Below are 21,871 nucleotides of genomic sequence, written 5' to 3'. Positions count from 1 at the left end.
GCTTCATTGGTTAGGTTTGCGCTTAGCTGATAAAAAGTATCTATGGCCTCTTTCCCTAATCATTCTAATTTTTTTCGTTGAAACAAACACTAAATACGTTTCAGCGTGGTTACAACAAAATGCATTTCAGAAAAACACCCCAGAATTTGTCAAAAATGCCTCATGAAACTTATTAGGCTCTAAATTTTAGTCTGTGGTGGTTCAGGAAACAATATAACAGAACCCCTTTTACAACCAATAAAACTTGAACTTGGTTCGAATATTTTTATCATAGCAGTTTCTTTTTCTTTCTTATGTGAGAAAGAAGTTCAGAAGTTGAGCGTCCGCGCCGCGAATCTATATAATACCATTCCACAGAACACCGTGACTCCGTCTTTGCTCAGCATCCTTGTCAACTGTGGGCCTATGCATTCAGGAGTTCATGCCTCCCAACCTTGGACGTTTTCGGCCTCAACAATTCCGAAGTATTAAAGGGCTCTGGTTTAACCTTGTATTGTACGCGCCCAAAGAGTTGGTGCCAAAGGCGATGAACTCCAAAATGTAAGCTATGTGCGCTTAAAAATATTGACGCAATTTAAGATACAGCCGGGCGCGAACATATGGCGCCTGCATTAAGCGGTGCTATCAAACTCCTAGAGCAAGACTGATACTGTGCGTGCTTATCTTGATTTCGTGTATTTTCAGGTAATCAGAAAGAAACTGAGTCATCTTTTCGGGGCTCTTAATGCCTCTCTGAAAAAAAGAATGTGCACAAAACTGCCGACGTTTGCTTTTCTCTAATCGCTGAGAGTAGTCCATGCGGTGAAGTGGCAGTACGGGAGAGCAGTCACCTGCGTAGGACGTATAAAAATGCGGCAGTTATTTTTCTATCCAAGAATAAAAATTACCCTGATTAAACTTGTTCAGCTGTCAAATGAGGTGTTAGTATTTTGTTTGTAATACCTGAAGGTGAAATTTAGAACCGAACAGGCAACGAAGTACAGTCGGCCAATTTTTTAAGTGTATCCCTCTATATAGCGTTGATTTCCAGCTGGCGCAGGGCGGCGAGACGCTGAGCGGAAATAGAGGCAGCAAGCGAACATGCGCAGCCATCTTTCTTCTGGGGTCAGCGTCGTCTGCTTGATTGTTCTGTTTTGTTCGAAGCAACCACTGCAAAGCAAGTTTCATAACAGAGTTTTGAGCGTTTTTGTTGTGTGTGTGTGCGCGTGTGTGCGTGCGAGCTCTATTTGCTGCGTAATGTTTGCTTTTATTGAGGCAAGCGCATAATGTTCTATGCAGGACGCTAGGCCCTACTTTTGTTGGCGGGTACCAGCTCGAGGGCTCCTCTTTTCACTCAATACGGCGATGCTGAGGGTCCTCTTTATTAACTTTTCGTAAGTAACGATCACTGCTGATTTCTTAGGAACGATGCTTTGTTTATCATCAGCCGTACTGTTATGCAGCCGTTCAAAGTCACCGATTCTTGGTTCACGATTAAAAAAAAAAAAAAAAAAAACAAAATAACAGCCTTCTATGGGCAGGGGTAAGGTCGTAGTAATCAAAACGGCCTAGAAGACGACGCTCACTCCAGCACAAGAAATTGAGGGCGCACCTTTACCCTCGCGTGCTTTCTCCTCTCATTTGTTTTCCGGTGCAGGAGCACCGGATAGTCGCCACCTGCTCGACTGCTATAAAACAGCTGTTGACTGTACACTTTTCCGCGATGGAGTTTTTCTTTTTCCCTTCTAAACGTGGTCATTTGGTCATTCATATTGAAGTCCAAATATTCTAAAAAGGTTTTCATGTCTAAGGAGGCAAAAAAAAAAAAAAGTTGGTAGTGATCCCGGAATAAGAACATATTAAAAATTCAACTATTGTGTAATAGGCGTTTGTTAAGTAGAAATATATAAAGAATTGAACACTTTTGTTTTCCTTTCGCGGCATTATATCAAGGGGCAATGCTTAAGCCATGTTGTGAAAGGATTTGAACCTAAATGAAAAGAAAACAAAACTAATTTACTTCGAATTTTTTATTGAAATTCAGTTTCTAAATTTGTCTCGAAAATTCAAAGGGATGTCATGAGTGATTCGATAATTTTCCCTCTAACATTCAGACAATAGCATTTTGGTAGTACAATTAAAAACCCATGAAATTTCTGAAAGAACTTTGCGAAAGTCGAAGGCTAACACTGGTGTGTATTGCGTAGAATACCAGTAAATATTCCCAGCTAGGCCTTTCCTTCGAAAGTTAGGGTGTAATGATAGTGCGATAGAGGGTTTAGGGTGACTGTAAAAATTTAGGGATAAAAACAGGCACTTGCTTGCGCTTGGTCAGTAGGAACAGTAACAGCAGACATTCCTTTCCTGTGCTGTTCGACTGAGTAATGTCGTGTTGCAGTGCCGTGAGATTTCTTTGGACGAGAATAGCTTCGAGTGGTCTCTCAGGTAGTAAATTCTGTAACCGGGCAGTTTAGACTGGCAGGGCAATGACTGCAGGGGTAGTACGAAGATAGTACGAGCAGCTGCAGATGAGCTCACTTAACTTGATAGCATCTGCTATTCAAGTTATACACGTCTATTTGGTTGTTTAACGCCATGGGCAAATTTTAGGAGTTGCGAGTAGAGGCCGGGAGGTGGAGGGGGTATTAGGAGGGGAAGTTTATGTTATGTTGAGTTTTACGGCGCAAAAGTAACTAAGGCTATGATGCGCCAAATACAAGGTTAAAAATGTTGGTATGGGCAAAATATGGTTTGATACTTATAGTTTATGTAAAATGCTGGCGTCTTTGAGGAACCTAGAGAAGAGGAGGTGAATTGGGAAGCGATGCGATTGTAGCGAGGCAGGATTACGGTAGAAGGTAGTGTGCTGGCAGGAGGGGGAAGAAATGGGGGGGGGGGGGGAGATTGTGCTAGAGCGTCTGTGGATATCCTTTGCCTCTTTTCAAGTGTTTGAGATCGGGCGTCAATATAGGACATGCATGTGCAGAGTGCAGCTTCCTTTTAGTTCATGTATTTGCAGAGGTGGCTAGCAATTTTAGTGTCCATATTCTCAAACTTAGGGAGTGGGCTGTGAATATCAGCTTTTTTCTTGCGAGGAAGGCTGGCAGAGGTAGGAGTCAATTTCTGTAGGAGGGGTTTCTGATGAGATGGGAAGTTTAGGTTTGGGGGGGGGGGGGGGGGGAGGAGGGTTGCGATGCAAAGAGTTTATGTACGTTAGCTAACTGCTTGCGAAAATCCCTTAGCGTCTTGGTACTAATCTTATAGGAACTGGTTAAATTATTATCTATCATCCGGCTGCCAATATGTATCTGTAGATATCATCTCTCTGGCTTAACACTGCTCTCTTCTGGCGTCCCTCAAGGTAGAGTTCTGGCTCCAATTCTCTTTTTTTCTTTTCACTGATGATATCGTACATAATGCTGATGCTTCTGTCCGTATACTTCCAGATGACTGTCTTTTATAAGGCAATCAAAAGTCTAAGGATCAGCAGGCTCTTAACAATTATACTTGTGCAGATATTAGCTTGGTTCAGATATGGCAGATGGTCATCAACGCTAGTAAAATTGTCAATATGTCTTTAAGTAGAAAAAAAAAAACAGTCTCTATTACCACTATAATCTTCTCAACTCCAAAGTAAGGAAGATTACAGAGTTTTAATATTTTAGTATACTTTTAACTGAAGGCCTGAAACAGGGAAATTTGTATCGTATGTTACCAGTAAAGCACTGTCTGCCCTTTGTTCCTTGTAACGGGCGTTAAAAGCCACCTCATCAGCACAAAACTTGTTGAAATAAGTAAATAAATAAATAAATAAATAAATAAATAAATAAATAAATAAATAAATAAATAAATAAATAAATAAATAAATAAATAAATAAATAAATAAATAAATAAATAAATAAGTAAATAAATAAATAAATGAGTAAATAAATAAATAAATAAATAAATAAATAAATAAATAAATAAATAAATAAATAAATAAATAAATAAATAAATAAATAAAAACTCCGCACTGATATGGACAAGCGGCTCCAAGCCTACCTGCTCGACAGTCTGTAAGTTCCAACACTCTTTGTCTGTTGGATGTGCACCGATATGAAACTGCCTACAGCGCCAAGTCGAAGCTGATACGCCAGCTTATTTAAATATGACTCGGCAAGAATATGGCTGCCATATAGCTACAGCCGCGTATACGGGGGCTCTGCTCTGGTAGGCTCCCACTGAAGGAGATATGGGGACCGTTGTAAATTGAGTGCGATGAAGAAAGCACGGCAAATAGAAAGAAAAGGAACGTGCAAGCAAACGGCGAATTCAGGGGAGAAACCATAAGCAGCTGTGGAGCTACTTCTTTGGCATGTATACAGCTGGATTCTTCCCTGGTACTCGAGCACAGTAAATTCAGAGTTAGTGAATAATGGTAGCCATTAGTAGAGTATTAAACCTCTTGTGTTAAGTACTTAACACATCGATTGAAAAGGAGCGTTTAATTTAGTGCAGAAAATAAATACGCAGCTTTTTAACAGCTTGAACTGTTTAAATCCGGGACAGTTACTTTAAATGCCAAAGTGCAGCTGATAGTCGCAGATCAGAGCCACATGAGCAAATTTAAGGAAATATATATATGTAACAAGGTCAAGCAAATCCCGCGTATAATCTTGGCACTATGCCCGTAGATGAATTTCTTTTGCAAGCAGAACGTCTGTCTTAGCTCTCAGGCGTATCATATAATGCTATATCTAGGCATATTAGATGGACTTCCTTTTCTTAATTGGTTGAAGAGGATCACCGCGTAGCGGCTCCACATAAGCTGCGCAACCTTAATTTGCCCCTTCATAAAGAGGAATTCGTATTTGTTGACAGCTTTTGTTGAATACATTTGCCACATGCGTGTTTTACTTGATTGACATGCGAGAGGCAGTAATTAAGAAGAGTTCTTTTTTTTTTTTTTTGAATGAGGACTATTTGATAAATGAGGGCATTGTTGTGCGTCTTACCTTGCGTGTCGTCGTTGTGCGTTGCACCTTTGCAATGAGACGTTGCAGATGCCTGCTACAGCATTGTGAACAAATTGTTCTAAGCTGCTGAATAAAGTTATTTTTTAGAAGGGGAAAAATGATAGGAAAATATATGTTGAAAAGAAACCGTGCAGAAAAAAGGATGACAATTCAAAGTGAGTGAATCGCAGCGCACCACTTTTTGCGAGCAGTCAGATAGACGCTATTTAGGCTAAATCAAATATTCGCTTGCCGTTATAGGGAACTAGAATACTTTCTAGTACACTATACTTGTAATTAAAAATTTCTTGGTCTTGAAATATAAATGTTTCAGCGGCCAGTTCGAGCTCACTAAAAGTAACTTCGACCATTACAGAAATGTGATCCTTATTATACATTCCTTTTCATTCATCATTTATTAGTATATCGCAAAAATATACAGGGATATGAAGGATTTGGTGCGGCTCGCTTAATCTTTTAGCATGTAGCATGCTGCATATTGATAATTTCTTTCCAGTTTTATTTTTCAAAAATAATGTGTTTTAAAGGTATCGCTTTAAAATATTGAATCAATTATTGTAATGCGTTACGTAATAATAATAATAATAATAATAATAATAATAATAATAATAATAATAATAATAATAATAATAATAATAATAATAATAATAATAATAATAATAATAATAATAATAATAATAATAATAATAATAATAATAATAATAATAATAATAATAATAATAATAATAAATAACTGGTTCACGGGAAAGAAAAGGCGCAGTATCTGTCACCCTTGTTTTTCTGGACACTTGAACCGCGCCGTGATCCGATTTTTAGAGATGCCTTTGAAAAATATTTTTGCAGTGAGATTTTGATAAGTGATTTTAATTAGTAATACCGGTGCAACAGCATTCACGTTTGCCTCTCAATCTTGACGCTTTCGCTCGCCACTGCCGCTACTTTGAGATGTGTTCGAACCTTCGCGCCAAAATGAAGGCGTTGGTGATAGTTTGTATCCACAAACTTCTGTAAGTGCGTTCACAGCAATCACGCGACACTTCAACGAGAGAAGCCTGTAGCGCCAACATTTCTTCTACTGTTAGGCTTTTCTATCATTTTGTTTTCTTTGTTTAAGGGAAAGAGACGTGTGTTGAAAAGTGCCGACCGGACGTATATCCGGTCGGCATGTGGGACGGAGCTTTACAGTTGCCGCAAGTTAGTTAAAGCGGCACGTGTATAGTTAGCAGGATTTTCCAGTCGATAAGGCTATCTCGCACACGGAACATTGGAGCCACTTTGCTGATTTTGCAAACAGGCCGTGTATACATATATATATATATATATATATATATATATATATATATATATATATATATATATATATATATATATATATATATATACGGCAGGCGATAAGCAATGAATGAAGGCTATTTTGTGAGATACATATCGTTTACAGCCACCCCATCCATTAGTGCAACTTTGCTTTCTATAAGAGCGCTCTGTTTTTTTTTTTAGTTTTTTTAGGGGAAGCCCGTTCTAGCAATGATATTCTCGCTGGGTGTTAAAGCTCTGCTGGGATCAGTGAAGTCACTAAAAGAGAGATTTACTCAGAATTGCATACTGAAGCAAGATTAGCACTCGTACAACTCGTAAAAATGCACTTACTCACTCTGACTGGCAAGGGCTCAACTGGATTCACATGAATTAACTCACTCCAACTCACTCGGGATCAGCCTTATACTTACAAAACTAACTCGTTCACTACGAATAAATGTGGCAAATGTACATATATTAAGTCTCGTTTTAGGACTCAGTCAAATATTGGCTCCCTGACAAATGTGAACTCATTTGCTAAGGCTTACTCTGACTGAGTTGGGCTCACTCATGAAAATGAACTCTATAATTAGGAATCATCATCATCAGCCGGACTATAACCACTGCAGGGCGAAGGCCTCTCCCATATTCCTCCAATTAATCCGATCCTGTGCTGGCTGCATCCACTTGACCCCAGCGACCTTATTGACCTCATCCACCCACCTGACTTTCCTCGCCCTCTGCTATGCTTTCCTTCCTAGGTATCCAATTTGTTTCCCGTGTTTGACCATCGATTATCCTCTCTTCGCGCTACATGCCCTGTCCATGCCCATTTTGTTTTCTCGATTTCCACTAGAATGTCAGTGACTAGAGTTAGTTCTCTGACCCAAACTACACGCTTCCTATCTCTGAACGATACACCTAACAGTTTTTTTTTTCCCAGGCTTCTGCGTTCCCCTCAATTTATGCAGAGCTCTTTTCGGTAGCCTCCACGTTTCAGCCCCGCTAAGAATCTCTAAGGTTTATTTCTACCCACTCCAACAGATCAATGAGGCTCAAAATCTCAAGGAATAAAATTACTGGGAGTCTGTATACAGTCTATAGTCTCATAAACTCACTCATCTACGGTCAGCTGGACACAGATTCCCGTGCACTCAAAGTTACCCAGCCTCTGACAAACTGTGAAGCTGCAGCTCAACTAAACCAGCTCTAACTGGGTCTAGTAACTAACGTCGCTCTGAGCACGAGCACGCATCTTGCGGCTATGCGTCTCAGCTCGCTTCTCCGAGATCATATATATAGCAGTTTTTCTTTTCGTCATTTGAACGCAGCGAAGTCGTTAATTTACCACCGACGTACTTTGGTTCCCGACGGCACTCCCACAGACCTCACGCTCTCGACCGCGTGCCGGCAAAAAAGCAACAAAAACAAATAAAAAATGTCCCGCGACTTTTCGCGCAGCTGTTGACTCGCACGCTTTTGGAGCGGTCGCCGAGAAACGTGCACGCAGTTCACCAGGACGCGCAACTGCGAGGGTGCTTTCGACTATTCTTTTGTTTGTTTTCAGCCAATGCAAAGTGGCACAAACGGGATCGTCGTCGCGGTTGTACGAAAACTGCACCGTTAGCTCCCCTTACCTTGCTCAAGCGCCGTTAAACCCTCGTTACCAGACAGGTGCCCCGTTCGAATCGTGGTCGGAGATCAGACAGCGTGACGCGGAGCTGTACTAGCTAACCGGCCCTTCCAGCACCCCACCATACTGAAGAGAGGGAGAAATGAAATAAAGAACTGCGACGAAAGCCAGGTGCGACGCGCAGCTCCTCCTCGAAAAGCTCCGCCGTGGCCAACTGACACGAACTGGAACGACAGTGTGTGTGTGTGTTCAGCTGCGGGCAAAGAGTTGGTTGGTCGGCTTGAAAAGGTGAAAATCGCTGCTTCGCCTGGGTCCAGCAGGCCATTGAAACTGTTGTGAACGCAATAGGAACTACCTGTACGAATCCTTTTCATCATGAGGCACCTAGAAAAGGTGAGTACGAACGGAATAGGTGTCGTATGCATTTTGCAATTTATCGGTGCTTCCCATTTGCTCTGATCATGGGTTTCGATGATTATGCAGCTGTTCCGACTGATTATACATGGGTGTTGTGCAGTATATCTTGTATTTAGAGGTGTCAGAAGGGGAATAAAAGTGTGTGAAAATAAGCCCGAAGAGCCTTTCGGGTTCTTCCATCAGCGGGTATATCGGAGCGTTGCATTGAAAAACTAAAGCACTCGCTAGATTTGTTTTACTGGCTTCTTGATACATTTGTCTTCCGCACTGGCTGAGTTACGACCGATATTTTTATCTTGAGCTGTTTAAACCATGCTAAAGAATTGAATTTCCCTCATGCCGATTACTCAGCTGGTGAAATGAACTCCGGTTTTCCTGTCTTTCTTTTTTTTCTTCTATCATCTGGTAGCCTTATCATGACTGCGTTTTGGGCACGGAAATGGCGGGAAATACCTTCACCCCGTCGTTTTCTAAACAGAAACTTTGGTGGCTCGATAACAAGTTCTGTTCCAGGGTTTCTCGCATTTTCAAGCAAACATCCAAGGACTGTGCGATGAGGGGTTAGTTATCGATATGTGAACTTAAAATGGAAACTGCGCAAAGGACGAAGCACAGTGGAGAGAAGTGGAACAGGACGGTCGAGGACCTGCTCCTCTCCGCACCCGTCACCCGTCCTGTTCCACTTCTTTCCTGTGCTTCATCCTTTGCGCAGTTTTCATTTTAGGTTTACGCAATCATCCTTGCAATGAAGCTAAATAAGATGAAAATAATAAAAAAAATTAATTTGTCAAAGTGTCAGATATTATAAAAGAAAATGCGGTTCCCTGCATGCAGCAAGAAATATGAACAGATGGATGCTAGGACCCTCGCATGTATTGTGTGGAATTTTTATTAAAGTTGTCATATTCCACTGAAGTTAGTTTTATTCATGTGTTAGACTGTCGTTTCTGCCATGATGTGTAAAGTATTTATTTAGGCTAATTCATTTCTTTTTCTCTACAACCTCACTACTGCTCCGCCAGCTGTGAAATCCTCTCGTCTTTTCGAGTGATAAAACACGCGAAAGACTTATAAACCCTGTACTGATGGTCACTCATTGTCTCATTAGCTCTTCAAAAAGTCTATCTTACTGCCTGTTCGAACCCACCTCTATTGAACTGAAATTTCCCTTTTCCGGAACAGCCCGGAATCTCTGGGATCTCGCTCCGATATCTACGTATCAATATCTGTGTATCAGATCAATATACCGGACAATCTCCAGGTCAGATGTCTACCCTGCTGACAGCGATACACATCATAACAATGAACAACATGAAAAATAGAGACCTGTCCTTGGAGGTCAAGGAGATGCGTAAAAAAAGTTAGCTTGTTTTCTTGCGTTCAAGCTCTAGCCTCTGAAGTAGGTAAAGACTGTGTGTTGCTGCTTGCTCTTCAAATGTGGCTAAAAACTAGACTGTGCCTTCACTTCAGAGCAAGGAAAGCTGGATGAAAAACAAAGGATATAAGAGAGTGAGTGCGGTCATTACTATCTCATGGACATGTTATGTGAGGACTAAAGTTTACTAAAGTTTAGTGGCGCGACGAATAGCATGTAGTAACTATAACAATACGAGGTAGCAGGAATTGCACATTGACAGCTTTTTAGGCGCAACTTTCATACTGCAATCACGCGTCATCAAAGAGATGTTTCATTCATTAGTGATATTACCGTGAGCCGGCCTACCGGCACGCATCAGTTCTTTATTTCGTGTTGTGAACGAAGTCACGGCCATATGTCGAAAATCGAGAGCACGCGTTCGAGGCCTACAGACGTTCACCTGTTTCCCCCGATGTTTACCAAGCTGCCAGCTGTTGATCTCGATGCAGCCCATTTATGGCAGAAAATTGCACCGTACGAAATTAGCATAGACGCAGCTGGTAGTTTCGCGAATCATTGTTCTGTTTCAAGCTTTGCACGCTTCGGTGAAGTTGTGAACGAGTAGCTCCATGCAGTTGCAGTTTTGAGAACCACGTAATCTGACGAGAGGCTAAATGTCGTCGCTTTGTGACCGTTTTGAGTGCTTTTTCACCCTGCTTTGAACTTTTGTCAATTAGAGAGGATGCCATTTGAGGACTGATAGCGAGAAATTATGGTGTGGAAGCGATGCATGGAAAGCAGGGCAGAGTAAGAACAAGAGAAGGCACGAAGCGAAAAGTGAAAAGGACGCTCGCTTTATCCACGCGAAGCCAGTGAAAGGACGCGAGTGTAAGATTCAAAGAGCGGAGAACGAGGAAGCATGACAGGAAGGAGAAATGCCAAGAAGAAGTTCACGGCTGCTAATAACATAAGTGTAGGGCTGGAGGGGGAGAGAACTCAAGAGAGGAGAAATAGAAAAGCATCCATGCTCTCGTAGTCCCTTTTACCGTTGATCGCTGCGTAGTTTTTACAGCTTAAGCTCAACTGCTTGACATGGAATTTCGAAATTCGCTTCACTGCGTTCGAATCATCGTGACCTAATTAATTGCAGCCGTCCACCGAAAAGTGAGACAGATACTGCAAATAACCAACTTAAGCAAAAAACATTAAATAGTCGCTGAATAAACAAACTTCGTTAAAGGCTCTATTGCGTCTACTCTTAAAGCAAAGCTTGAGCGTCCTCCCCAATTCAAACCGTAAAACCATGTACAACTTTGCTAAACCGTGCAAACAAAGGCGTAGTCCTTACAGTCCTTGCAGATCGACACCTCCCGTCCCTGTTCTGTTGTCTGACGCCAGCTCTAAACAAAACGCGTGTATAATGTTGTAAAAGAGCTCACGAGAAGTCGCGCGCGGCGGTTACAGACCTGAGGGGAATGAGTCGGTTTTAGACATCAATATTGCTTTCTTTACGTATTGGTGTTAAGTACAGAGGTAGCAAACATTGGGCGCTTGTTGACGAACGCTTCGTGGTGTCATGCTGATCACGCGTGGCTTGGATAAATAGAAAAAAAAATCTAGCCCTTCAAGAAAAAAAAAATACAGGCACCGCACTTTATAACACATTTCTGGAGCAATTCTGTTAGATATTCAATATCTTAATATCTAATAGATTCTGTCAATAACACGTTTTTTTCGTGCCTTTTATTTCCCTTATGAACAAAGCAGAAAAACACCTTTTTTTTTGCAATAAGAGCAATGCTGTGCTATTATTTATTCATTGTGTTGTATTAATTACGTTTTATCACTATACGCACACTGTTTTTCATTTTGACAACAAGAGCAACCAAAGACCCACTTTTCATGCTTCTGGGAGGAGTGGATGTGGGGCCCACATTGTGAAAAAATTAAACATCTTGAAGCAAAAGCTTGACTAGACCGTGTAAAGTCAAGGTCGCCGTGCGGAGCCGCTACTGCGAATGCGCCGAGCAACAGGCACACCGCGCGTGACGTCAGAATTGTACACTCGCCGGCCGCCGCCGACTCCACGGCCTCGCGGCGCGCATTGCGCATGCGCAGTAGCTACACATGTGACCGTGACGTCAGAGTTGCGCCACCGTCAGCTCCACAGGCTCTCTGTGCGTATCGCGTATGCGCAATAGATAGAGATGACGTCATTACTCGGTCACTTACAGAAAGAGGATGATAAGTGTTCGTTCTTCAGATGAACGATTGACCATAATAAAGAGATTTACTACGTGTAACCGTACGTAAAAGCTTTCGCGACACACTAGGTTTAATCGGAGCTAACCAAAGCAATTTTTTTTCCTCCTTTACGGCGGTAAATGTCCAAATACAGAGCGAGCAGAGAACGCGAAGTTCATGGCCCTGAAATGTGTGCATGTGCCCCGAAAGTAAAACATGGCGAAATAACGAAGCAAAATTTGTTTTCGCGGGGTGCCCTGACAGCGAATGCGGATGCGCACAAATTAGGTGCCTGCGGGATATATATATATATATATATATATATATATATATATATATATATATATATATATATATATATATATATATATATATATATATCAGTGCCACTCTCTCTCTCTCTCTTGGTGTTCATTTCATCAGCACCCTGGATGAAGGTGAACACTTTTTCCACAGACCCCTGCTCCGGTTTATTTTGGTGCATCTTTACATAATTGTTTACCATACTGTTCTCTGCGAACTCAGCTTTCTGAAGATATTAGCCTGTGCTAAAGATAAAGCGGGAAACTTTACCTTTACTACAGTGACTGCGAGTAAAAGATAAATGAAAGAAAAGGTGTTATCCCAGTTCAAGTGATCAAGCTGGTGATATCTAGTAGGACAACGTACCGTTCTGGCAGGTTTTCGCGAACATCCGATTGCATAGCGGAGTTTCGTTTTCATCACCTCTGAACTCTAGACCGAGCCTGCTGGGTCAATAGTAAGTCTCTCGCGAACAAGTTACTCGTTTCTCGGGTTCCTAGCCAATGTAAAGTATTTAAGATATCGCGTAGTAGTACGTAATGTCGACGGAGGTTCGTCATCGTTGCCCCTATCACTGTCATAAAAAACTGATTGATTGATTTATAGGAAGGGAAAGGCTCGGTAACTGTCTCACTCGCTTTCCTGGACACCTCAACCGTGCCGTAAGGGAAGCGAGGAAGGTGAAAGTGGAAAGAGAGAAAGAGGAGCCGCAGTGGAGGGCTTCGGAGTAATTTCGACCACCTGGGGATCTTTAACGTGCGCTGATATCGCACAGGACACGGACACCTCTTCGTTTCGCCTCCATCGAAACGCAGCCGCCGAGGTCGGGTTCGAACCCGGGTACTCCGGCACAGTAGTCGGGCGTCTTACCACAAGGCACCCCCCCCCCCCCCCCCCCCCGGTGGGGCTATCACTGTCATAAGATAGGGTACACCAAAAGGAAAAAAAAAATGGGAAGATAGAAAGCGCCCAGCCATGATGGTGCAGTGGCAAGGCGCCCGACTACTGTGCCGGAGTACCCGGGTTCGATCCCGACCGCGGCGGCTGCGTTTCGATGGAGGCGAAACGAAGAGGCGTCCGTATGCTGTGCGATGTCAGCGCACGGTAAAGATCCCTAGGTGGTCGAAATTACTCCATAGCCCTCCACTACGACTCCTCTTTCTCTCTTTCCACTTTCAGTCCCACCCTCCTCACTTCCCTTACGGCGCGGTTCAGGTGTCCACAGAAGCAAATGTGACAGAACTGCGTATTTCCCTTCCTGTGAACCAATTAAGAATTAAGAAGATAGAAAACTAGACCAAACAAAAACGGGGCTAAGAGCTTAGCTGTACCTTATCCCGAAAGCGCAGTTTTGACACAGGTAACGGTGAGGTTATGCAACGCTTGTTTAGCAGAAGTTGTGGGTGAAATGGCGGCCAAGGAAATGCACCAGACCGACAGCTTTTCAAATCCGCCGCCCGGACGTTCTGTTCATTGCTTCAAAACGACATAGATAGATGGCACCCCCGTCTTTGAAGCCCTTCGGTTCTGCGACAACACAAAGGTGTTGCGGTGGCAAAGAGCTCTCTCACATCCGAGCAGGTTGGCTAAGAACAAAAACTAACGAATAAAAGGAAATGAAAGACTTCAGATGACAGAATGAAATCTTCGGGCTGCAGTAAAGAAGCGGGAATGATACAACATATTTTAACCGAATGAAAAAGTATTCGACCACTCCACTAAATTGCGAGACAAAGCTTAACTTACCGACGTCCTGTTATTTAAGTACATGGAAACAAATGTTGACGACCAAGAAAATCAAGAAAATTGGTCGTGAGTGTTCACAGGAAATAAGTCGAGAGGCAGTGCACAGAATCTAGAGATTAGTACAAATTAAGTCACACCATCAAATAAATCTAGCAATGCAAAGAAAATCTTTATCTGTTTCTTATTGCTGATCGCCAGAGAATTCGGACTGGGAAGCTAGTGGAAACCATAGGCAATAATGACTCAGGAAAAGTAACATTTGTCTCTTTCCCATCAGAAAAGCTAAGCGTTTGTCTAATCACCTGTCTCTGCCACTTGATTACAGACGCAGAATTTTTTCAACTAAACAGGGCGAACTGAAGTCGTCGTGGTAACAAAGCACATGGCGAGGAACAAGAGATGAAGAGATGAAACCCGTCGTTTTAGTTAACAGAAAAATACTCGCCAATGTTGCAGCTTTCTCATTTGCTTTTTCGATAACCTGCCCTTCACTCTCGATAGCACCTTTTAGAGACCGTCGAAATTTCTGCATAAAGCAGCAGTAGGAGGCCCTGTCGACAACCTAATTATAGATTTCAACTGATAAGCCGCCGCGGTGGGTCTGTACTTTTCGACTTCGGATTCTGGTTTCAAGGTCAAAACCCTACTGTAGCCTCGTTTAAATTTTTGCTAAATAAAATAAATCCAAAATCTCTAGTGTGCTATATGAGCACACATTATTTAATTTGAGGTCGTTTAAATTATTCTCTCTCTTTGCGCTTTCACTCCCACCTTCCTCCCTTCCCTTATGACGTGGTTCAGGTGTCCACAGAAGAAGTGTAATTAATACTGCGCGTTAAGTTTCCTGTAAACTAATTATTATTACGCCCAATCACTGAGCCATCGCCATGCAGGATGGGTGATCGGACAGTTGAAACAAGGACAAGTTAGGTTATGAAATGCTGCAATGTGTCCTTCCAGCTCCTGCAGTAATCCTATCGTGAACTAAAAACATCATTTTCAGAAACACCACACTGCTTACTATCCGAGATCCACATGATCAAAATAAAGAGGTTAAGAGCTGAGAATTGATTATTGCTTCGGCACTAATGTTAAATATTCGGATAAGTATGTTCACTTTCTATATTATTATTTTTTTTTTTTACAAATACGAAAGAGACAAGAATCCCAGCGAAACTTTACAACTGCTGTTCTAAAGTTACATGAATGCTGTTACGGCTGACAAAATTTAATTTCCTTTAATGCGGGGTACATTGTTTAATACCTAGCAGCAAAATGCGGAATACGGAGTCAAGAGATTTAGGTTGACTGCATTTACGGCAAGCTGGGCGTGAGGACAAAAATTATATATTTTTTATTTCTTTTCAAAAAATGTTCTGACCGAGAATGTAGATGGGTATACCGCTTGTATATTCGGTTTCAAAGCATTCTTCTTCTTTTACCATTGTGGTTTAATTCATAACTGACTGACGAAAAGCTTCGCTAAAGGAATATTAAGTGATCTGGTCGGTCTGAAGGCGTGGCTCACGTCCTGTGAGAAATTCATGAAATGCAGATTTACAGGTAGTTCTCGCTTTTTGCCCAAACGTCGTACGTGAACTTGTGCCTTACAGTCACGACCTCTGGAGGAAGTACATGTACTAAGCACGTCCCACAGGCAACCCACATTTAACGACTCTTTGGCACAAAGTTTTATGGTCGAAAACAATGCACGACCATTTCGTGCCGGTTTCGAGCCATTTCGAGCCATTTCAAACCCGTTTTGAGCCGGTTGCAAGACGATGTGTGTGTTTGTTTGCAGGAGAGCACTTAGACGGAATTTTTAATTTTATTTACTCATGTACTTGTTTAGCAACAAGATTTGCCGGGCTAGTTGGTTCAGAATGAAATTGGGTTAACTGAGCGAAAAAGTAGAACAGGAAGAAACACATACCGACACTTAGAATCCCAGTGTCATATGTGTTATGTGTCGTATACGTCTTCTAAGTGTCGTATTTGTTTCGTCCTGTTGTCCTACTTTTTCGCGCAGTTAACACAATTTTACTTGTTTAGCGCTTTTAGGGTTCTTTTTTGTTGTTGGTTTTTTGTTTCTTCAAAGATAGTTTTCGAAAGGTTGCACTTATGTCGCATCAGCTAGCGGATAATAGGAATAATTATTAATTTTATGGAAAAGTTTTAAGCATGCAAATAAAGACGCAAGTTTTCCTCCATTCTACATGTGGCGCAACGCATTCGTGTTATACGTATATTTCAACGCTTAACACTAGTTTGAATCTCCATTCTTCGCGTGTGTCTTGAGATATTTTTTAGTCCGCAATAACATATTTTATTATATTTCTTGCGTGTACGTTACCATTTAGGCTTGCTTCGGATACGTTTTCAACCCAATCTTCCGTGAGATAAATTGTGAACAGTGTCGGAAGCCGACATCGAATGTTGTGTTACAACGACGTTGAGATAACGGCATTATTCGTGCCTAAATGTATCCTCCACTACGTGTCTCTCACAGACTGAATCGCTTTGAGACGTTAAACGGCATAAACCAAAGCAAACCAGACGTTAAAGGTAACTATACGAACTGAGCAGCAGTTACTGTGAAAGAAAGCTTGTTTTTACGAGCTGGTTTACTTGGTCGATGTGGTTTACTGATAACAAAAAGGAAGAACGAAATGCGCTGCGAGAGAGTTAACATAGCTCAATTTTCTTGTACATTTAGGGGAACGCAAATTGATATCGTTCCATCCTATCTAAGGAAACTAAGAAGACGCCTCGAGTTCGTGTTTATTTCAATTGAAATAACAGATATTTTCGCTAATACGGAAACCTCTCATTCCACGCCAGTTTCCGCTTTTCACCGCCATTCTTACTCACAGATTTGATAAGTGGGAGCACTGGACAGACTAGATCTTATCTCTGTGATCGCCTTTTTTTTTTTTTCCGCAGTCAACTGAGTTAACCTTAACAGTCACCGCAGCAGCCCAGATTAGCACTAATAGGCTTGTGCTAAACAGCGAAGTATATAAAAGCACGGAGCTAGCGCTGCCTTCGAAAGGGAAGCCTCAGCAGAGCTTTTTGTTAAATCATTTGTTTAAAAATTTACCGAAGGAGGCATTCGAACTGAATAAAATAACGGCTTAAAATTTGGCCTTTTAGCATATAACTTCAGCTGGTGCTGCATTTTGCATGTCCATGCCCAGCTGTAATATTATACCTTCACCAAATACAGCTATCTGTTTGCCGCCAGTAGAGAACCCCACGTAACACTGTGGAAAAACTTAGAATTGTAATTTTGAGGAAACTAGAGAGCCCAGAGAAACTGTGAACGAACACTGCGGTTATCATGGCCGATTCTCCTTCCTCGATGCAAAATCTGGTCTATAAAATGCTTCCTGCTCTACGTTTGTAAACGTCCTAGAAAATCAATGGAGTGTACTGAAAACTCTAACTTTCCGTGCTGATTTCAGTGCTCAGCGCCATTCGACATGTGGTGGCACCCGTGCAAACCTGGAAATGATGTCCAGATGTCCTGGGCTTGTGACGAGGATTAGCTTTCTATCTTCAAAAATAGTGAGCAATTCAATTGAATAAGAAGTACAGGTGGTTGGGCAACTTGATATCGGTTCATATTGGTAGTATTCTTGTCTTCAAGTTTAAGGGGGGTAAGGTTTAACACAGTGATAGCGGTTTTTGTTACCTCTTGCTGCAATGTGTCTGTGCAAGTGAGACAGAGTTGTGTTGGATGGGTATTTTTCCTAATATAAATGTAGTTGCGAAACACGCTTCCGTGTGGTCTTTCTGTTCGTGTTGCGTCTCTTCTTGTGCTGGACCTTGCATTATGAGCTGAATACGAAATCCAAAGAGCTACCTTTTGGTGTATGGGGTATAACGTCCCAAAGCGACTCAGCTATGAGAGACGCCGTAGTGGAGGGCTCCGGAAATTTTGACCCCCCAAGATTTTTTACTATGCTTTGATATTGCACAGCACACGGATGCCTATCTTTCCGTCTCCATCGAAAAGCAGCCGCCCAGGCCGGGATTCGATCCCGCATCCTTCGGCACAGCAGTCGAGCGCCCTAACCACTGCGCCACCCTGGCGGGGCCCAAAGCTGTATGATTCGAACAACAACAAAACAACAAAGTACGACCAGTTTAACAAGGCTAGGCCAAATACTTTTTACTTAGACCTCGTCTCAGGGTCGCACATACTCCTTAGCATAAAGCCGCAATCTACCACACTATGGAAAAGTATAGGCGATTTTATTTTTGATGCCTGGGCGCAGCCATCTTAGTTTGACGGTAACGCCCCGTATGAGCCAAACTGGGAAAGTCCGCTCCGGCTCCTCGTGACGCCATCTTGGGCTGGGCTGGGCTGTGCGTGTTGATGCTGCGACGCGCCAGTGTAAAAGTGCTGTTTCGCGGTGCTCGTGAAAGCTATCCGACACCTTTGTGCTATTTTTCGTTTTGTTTGAGCGCGCTCGCCAGCAGACCGTATATCATCCGTTTGGCATGGCGGCAGCTGTTGGAAACTGCACTTGCGGCCGGGGCGACTGCGAAGGACTGTGCTTCGCTTCCGAAGGCTGAACTCGTCAGAGTTAACATTGAGGATATTTCCTTTCATAATACATGTATTTTAAATTACATTTTGTAATCGTAATGGCAACTGTACACACAAACACAGAGCGAATGAACCGTACGGGCAGATACCGAACGAGGAATACAGATACTACGAAAGATGCTTTCCAGTCATCGCCGCATTGATTTAATGTGCAGTGCGACCCATTTCGTGTCGTGCATTTCCTCTCGACAGTGCGTATTTATATTCGATGTTGCGCTGCTTTCATTTCGCATTAAAGGCACGGGCAGCGTTCACCGCGGTTACGCCGCTAACCGCTGATATACTAAGTTTGGCGAATGCATGCGCGCATCTGTGGTTCGCCGGCGACCGAGTGCGAAAAGTTTACCATCGAGCTGTCCTGCTTCAACAATTTATACTTTCAAGTTAAACCACGGTTCAAGAACAGCACATAAAAGAAGTAGGGTCTAAAGTATCATTCGTCGTCGTTTTTATGCAGCCTTGGCGTACACGTCTTGGGGCGCATTGTTGAGCAAAACGTCGAAAAACGTGCGCTCTCAGCTGCACCATGAACGAAGATGACGAATTCGCAGCACATACAGCAGCGCTTACGAAAGCGGCACCGCCCACTTGCGCGGCGGACTACGGCACTCTCGCCGAGCGCACTCCCTAGTCATCGCTAGGCCTAAATTGTTTCGTATCGAAGGCATATCCGACGGCGCTTTGTTATTGCTCAGCACTGGAGTAAATGGTCTCTCGTGGAACTACCTTACTGCCGACTTCACTGTATTAGTAAAAGAAATATGTAAATTTCGGTGACGCCTTAGCAGCGCGGAGCCAGCGTTCAGACGATGAGCCGCGCTGTGATAGCCGCGCGCCGCATCAGCTGGCTGTATTGAGAAACTTGTTTGCATTGCAATTTTCAACAACACTTTATGGGTCAGAAATCCACAAGAAAGATTTTTTTTTTTTTTTTTTTCGGTTGGCTTACTGTCTAAGTAACGAACCGATTTCAGCATGCTCTTCTGGCTCTGGCGGAAGAGCTCCATCGTAGCATACGTTGACTCGGATGGCATGCGGGAGGCACGGCCTGCCCGGTATGGCCCGGCGTTCGTGTTTACTACAGCGGAGGAACTAAAATGGGCATCATATTCGTGAGTCCGTCATTGATACTAAGTCTGTCTAAACGTTCATAGGCAAATTAAATCAAGATGGACTGGAAAGTGGTAAAGCAGAAACATATCACAGTCGCACTCAATCGGACTGTCGTTGCACGCTCTCGACAATCATCTTGCGATTTATTTGTTTATGCAGTCCACGAACACGCATTGCTGTCCCGATAACATTACCACTAAAATGGGCGCTAATAAAGGTATTTAGGTCTCTAAAACGGCAATATACTGAGGTGCAAGGCAGCTCTTCTATGCATGAACCGTGCGAATGCACAACCCACTCGGTACTGGCAACAATGGGCAGGTGCAATAAATCTGTTTAGAGAGTATTTTCCTCCGCTCCTGTTTGCTCTCGGTAACCGCCCCGTACGAAAGTGCCTGCATGGCCTAAGAGTATTCCGCGTCTCACTAGGGATATAGGAAGGTAGCCGGTATACGTTCGATTCCCATCTCTGAAGTGCCTCGGAAATTGGCAGCTCCTGCAATTCGGCCATGATAAATGGTTTTATGACGCCACACAAACCGCGGACCATTTAGTTCCTGGTCATCTAACCTGCAAACTACCGTGTACCAAAGCCATATTCTAATTTTTTTTTTATTCGAAGAGTTGCCATGTGGCGTAGAATCGGGCTGTCTTTAACTTAAACCTAGTCTTGTGGTATATTGTTCTCAAGAAACCGGAGCAAGCTCCGGCTCTTAATGTTGTCCAATAGCCACAAGTGCAGGTAGCCCTTGTAGCCCCTTCCTTGTAGCCGACAGTCCAACCTCTTGTAGTCGTCTTGTTCTTGATGTCTGCATCCCTGGGCACGTTCATGAAAAGGGGCGAAGATCCATCTCGGCGGCCGTCTCGGTCACTTAGGACATGAGCTCGGCCCTGCATGTTCTTGAGAGCCTCATCAGTTCGTAATTAATAATTAAGGAGGACTGGACAAATAAACAAACAAACATCAGCGAAATGCTGGAGGGGGGTTCTCAGCGATAATTCACCGAAACAATGTCTTCACGGAGTGATCAGATCACTACGAGCTGAGTTGCTTGCGTTGAATACCAGGACCAGCGAATACTTTAATCGGAATGGAGACTATAGACTGACCGCTCAAGCTGTCAGTCAGCTCATTAGCTTTGCAAATGACCTGTATTTCAAAAAGTGGATGCATCTGCAACATTCCTTCCGTACATCAACAAGGAAGAAGGTAGATACAATGAAAAATTTCTGCTGGGTGCAATCGAACAATCGTTCCAGCATTTTGACAGGCACAGCATAGTTTGAGGTCCATCGCGGCGCAGTTGTGTTAATTTGTTTTCTAGTAGTGGTTGCCTATGTGTTTTATTTCGATAGACCTGAACATAAATCCCTGCCTTCCGTAACAAAGTAGGAAAAAGGGGCGCTTAAAATAAACATACACAAAAAAAAGCAACTTGCGCAATTACATCCTGTTAGCTGTTCAAGGACGTTGACGGAGCAGATTTTCGGCCCAGTTTTGATAGCGAAAGGCGCGCATGCCCAGCGTGGCCTTTGAAGTCATCCGTGCATATGTATCCTTCCGCTTTTGCAGTTCGCAGTCTCTTTTACCATACCACTGCGGTGGCATACTTGGTTTCTGCCATCATTTTTTTTTTTAGTTATCTTGCCCTGGTTGTCTACTACTGACGTAGTAAAAACAGTGACAACAGTGTCAGTGGGCGGAGGTACCATAACCAGCAGTGTTTTTTTCCACTAGATCTTTTAATTATTCCGTTACGTTACCCAATTGTTGCTGCTGTCAGAGGAAAATCACCGGCATGAGAGCCGCATAGACTCTTTCCCAGCCACACAGCACGTGTAGTCGTTTTGCGCTCGGTGTTTCGGCTGTCTGCATCGTTCCGCTACGCTACGCCTCATCCGCCGCTGCTGCTGTTGCCCTTGCAATTGCTGCTTCTGTTACTGTTGAAGATGAGGGACTTGAACTACAAATCGGTGAGTTGACGATAATCGAGATCATTGCCTTCGCTGATTCAGTATTGCTTGTAATTATTGATAACTACGCGTTTAACCTTGCGTCAGAGGCCGAAAATAATGTTTCCCCGTGTACAATAACGAGTCTTGAGAGTGCTACGAAAAAGGCACCTTTGAGCCTGAATGCCTTTGACTGCATG

At 42.9% G+C, this 21,871-nt stretch overlaps 1 protein-coding gene across 1 annotated transcript in view; it reads left to right on the top strand.

The window, feature by feature from the left end:
- Positions 1 to 21,345: 21,345 nt before the first annotated feature.
- LOC146196971 (cationic amino acid transporter 4-like) overlaps positions 21,346 to 21,871 on the top strand; it is a 115,239-nt gene continuing 114,713 nt past the window's right edge. Inside the window, exon 1 of the mRNA XM_084598685.1 lies at positions 21,346 to 21,692. Coding sequence (XP_084454811.1) covers positions 21,669 to 21,692 — 24 coding nt within the window. The 5' untranslated portion in view covers positions 21,346 to 21,668. The remainder of the gene's footprint in view (positions 21,693 to 21,871) is intronic.

Source organism: Amblyomma maculatum, chromosome 3 (genome assembly GCF_055883805.1).
Source record: "Amblyomma maculatum isolate TAMU_Amacu chromosome 3, ASM5588380v1, whole genome shotgun sequence".
In the NCBI taxonomy this organism is placed as follows: Eukaryota; Metazoa; Arthropoda; class Arachnida; order Ixodida; family Ixodidae; genus Amblyomma; species Amblyomma maculatum.
The sequence above is the reverse complement of the archived record's forward strand: the minus strand, read 5'-3'. Positions and strand labels throughout refer to the sequence as shown.